This window comes from Austrofundulus limnaeus, unplaced genomic scaffold, assembly GCF_001266775.1.
Source record: "Austrofundulus limnaeus strain Quisiro unplaced genomic scaffold, Austrofundulus_limnaeus-1.0 Scaffold2347, whole genome shotgun sequence".
Taxonomy (NCBI): domain Eukaryota; kingdom Metazoa; phylum Chordata; class Actinopteri; order Cyprinodontiformes; family Rivulidae; genus Austrofundulus; species Austrofundulus limnaeus.
In genome coordinates this window covers 5,380-6,933 of record NW_013954749.1, presented here as the reverse complement: position 1 = coordinate 6,933, position 1,554 = coordinate 5,380, and the positions used below count along the sequence as shown (strand labels likewise).

Below are 1,554 nucleotides of genomic sequence, written 5' to 3'. Positions count from 1 at the left end.
GGGTAATAAAATAATTGCTGATGGAATATTTTCCCTATAATTATTACAAAAACACAAAATAAGTATAAACAAGTATTTATATTTGTGTACAAGCTGTTTAGATTGTCAAAAAGCCTGTGTTTTTAGGGTTATTAATGAAGTTTGTGTACTCAAGACCAGTAATATTTGGGGTCACAAGTTTTTGCAATGCATATTTTGTGGGTCAGAAGATAAAAAGTTTGGGAACCACTGCTCTACAGTGTTTTATTGTACATGAGCTGTGTTTCCAAGTTTGACACCCATAACAAAACAAAAACCGAACATTTTAATAAAAAAGTAAAATGGTTTAAATAGGAAAAAAAAAAACTCAACCTTGATACAACCATAAATTGTATTTAGGACCTTAAAAGCATTATGATTTTGTTTACAATTCATCTACAATTAAAAAATGATGGGTTTGACTCATTAAAAAGAAACAAATTATGACATAATGTAGATGTTGGCATTTGGCAAACTATACTGTTTTAAAAGCAATTAAAATAATAACATATTTAAACAATCAAGTTGTACAATTGGATCTTAACCTAAGGATTGATGAGATTAAATAGCATGGCCAGCCGGTAAATGCGGCTTTTTCTATGTGTAAGGTGTAAAACACACAAAAAAACAATGACTCCTCTATTCAAATTTTAATTATTTGTTAGGGAACGTATTCCTCCTCGTTATTGTAGAGAGGGGACTTTTCGAAGTTTGAAAAAACGAGGTGCCGCTAAAGCTAACAATGCTAACAGCTAAGCTTGCTTCTAGTACTAACGCCTCCGTCTTWAAGGACATAAACTTTGTTAAATGGGTTGTTTTATAATATTCAGTTAACTAACACAAGAACCGAGCATACATCCGCAACAAATTGAGACAATACATTGAAAAGAAATGCATCACTTAGCCGATGCTAATGATAGCTCTTACCTCCAGGAGAATACATTTTGTCGACTTTAAGCGTATAGTGGACGACAAATTATCCACTTTAACAACGCCAGCCTCCGCTTAACCTCATACGAAGCCTCAAGGGACTTTTGTAACTAACAAACACAGTTCGAAAAGAAAGGTATTTAGTTAGCCAAGTGGTAAATATTTGGAGTCTCGCATCCTCGGCACGACCCCATCCCCCCAACACACAAAACGAGAGCAGGGCACAAAAAAGAAATCCGTTCGAGGCAAGAGGAATCCCTCCTACTCACTTCCGCTTTGGGTTACTTAGTTCACGCGGTCACCCAAACCATTACTATTTATTGCCCAAATGTCATTCAGCGTAATCGATGTGTTAAATGCACCTGTTACCAATTAAACAAAAAAAAATTGTAACAAATGAAACAATACAAGTTTAAGACGTGCAACTAACAATTTGCATTTGTGTATTACTGTAAATTGTTTGTACCTCATAAAATAAACATCCGATAAAAATATTTTATTAGCTTCATCACACATTACTATAAATTCAGCGTGCTATCACTCAAAGCGCTTCTTTTGATTTGTGTGGCAGACTATTCATTTCCTGACGGTGGTAGTTCTCTTGTT

General features: G+C 34.5%; 1 protein-coding gene across 1 annotated transcript in view; it reads right to left on the bottom strand.

The window, feature by feature from the left end:
* The window catches only part of LOC106510838 (protein argonaute-2), a 14,790-nt gene extending 13,564 nt beyond the window's left edge, over positions 1–1,226 (bottom strand). Inside the window, exon 1 of the mRNA XM_013999564.1 lies at positions 946–1,226. Coding sequence (XP_013855018.1) covers positions 946–961 — 16 coding nt within the window. The 5' untranslated portion in view covers positions 962–1,226. The remainder of the gene's footprint in view (positions 1–945) is intronic.
* Between the last annotated feature and the right edge of the window lie 328 nt (positions 1,227–1,554).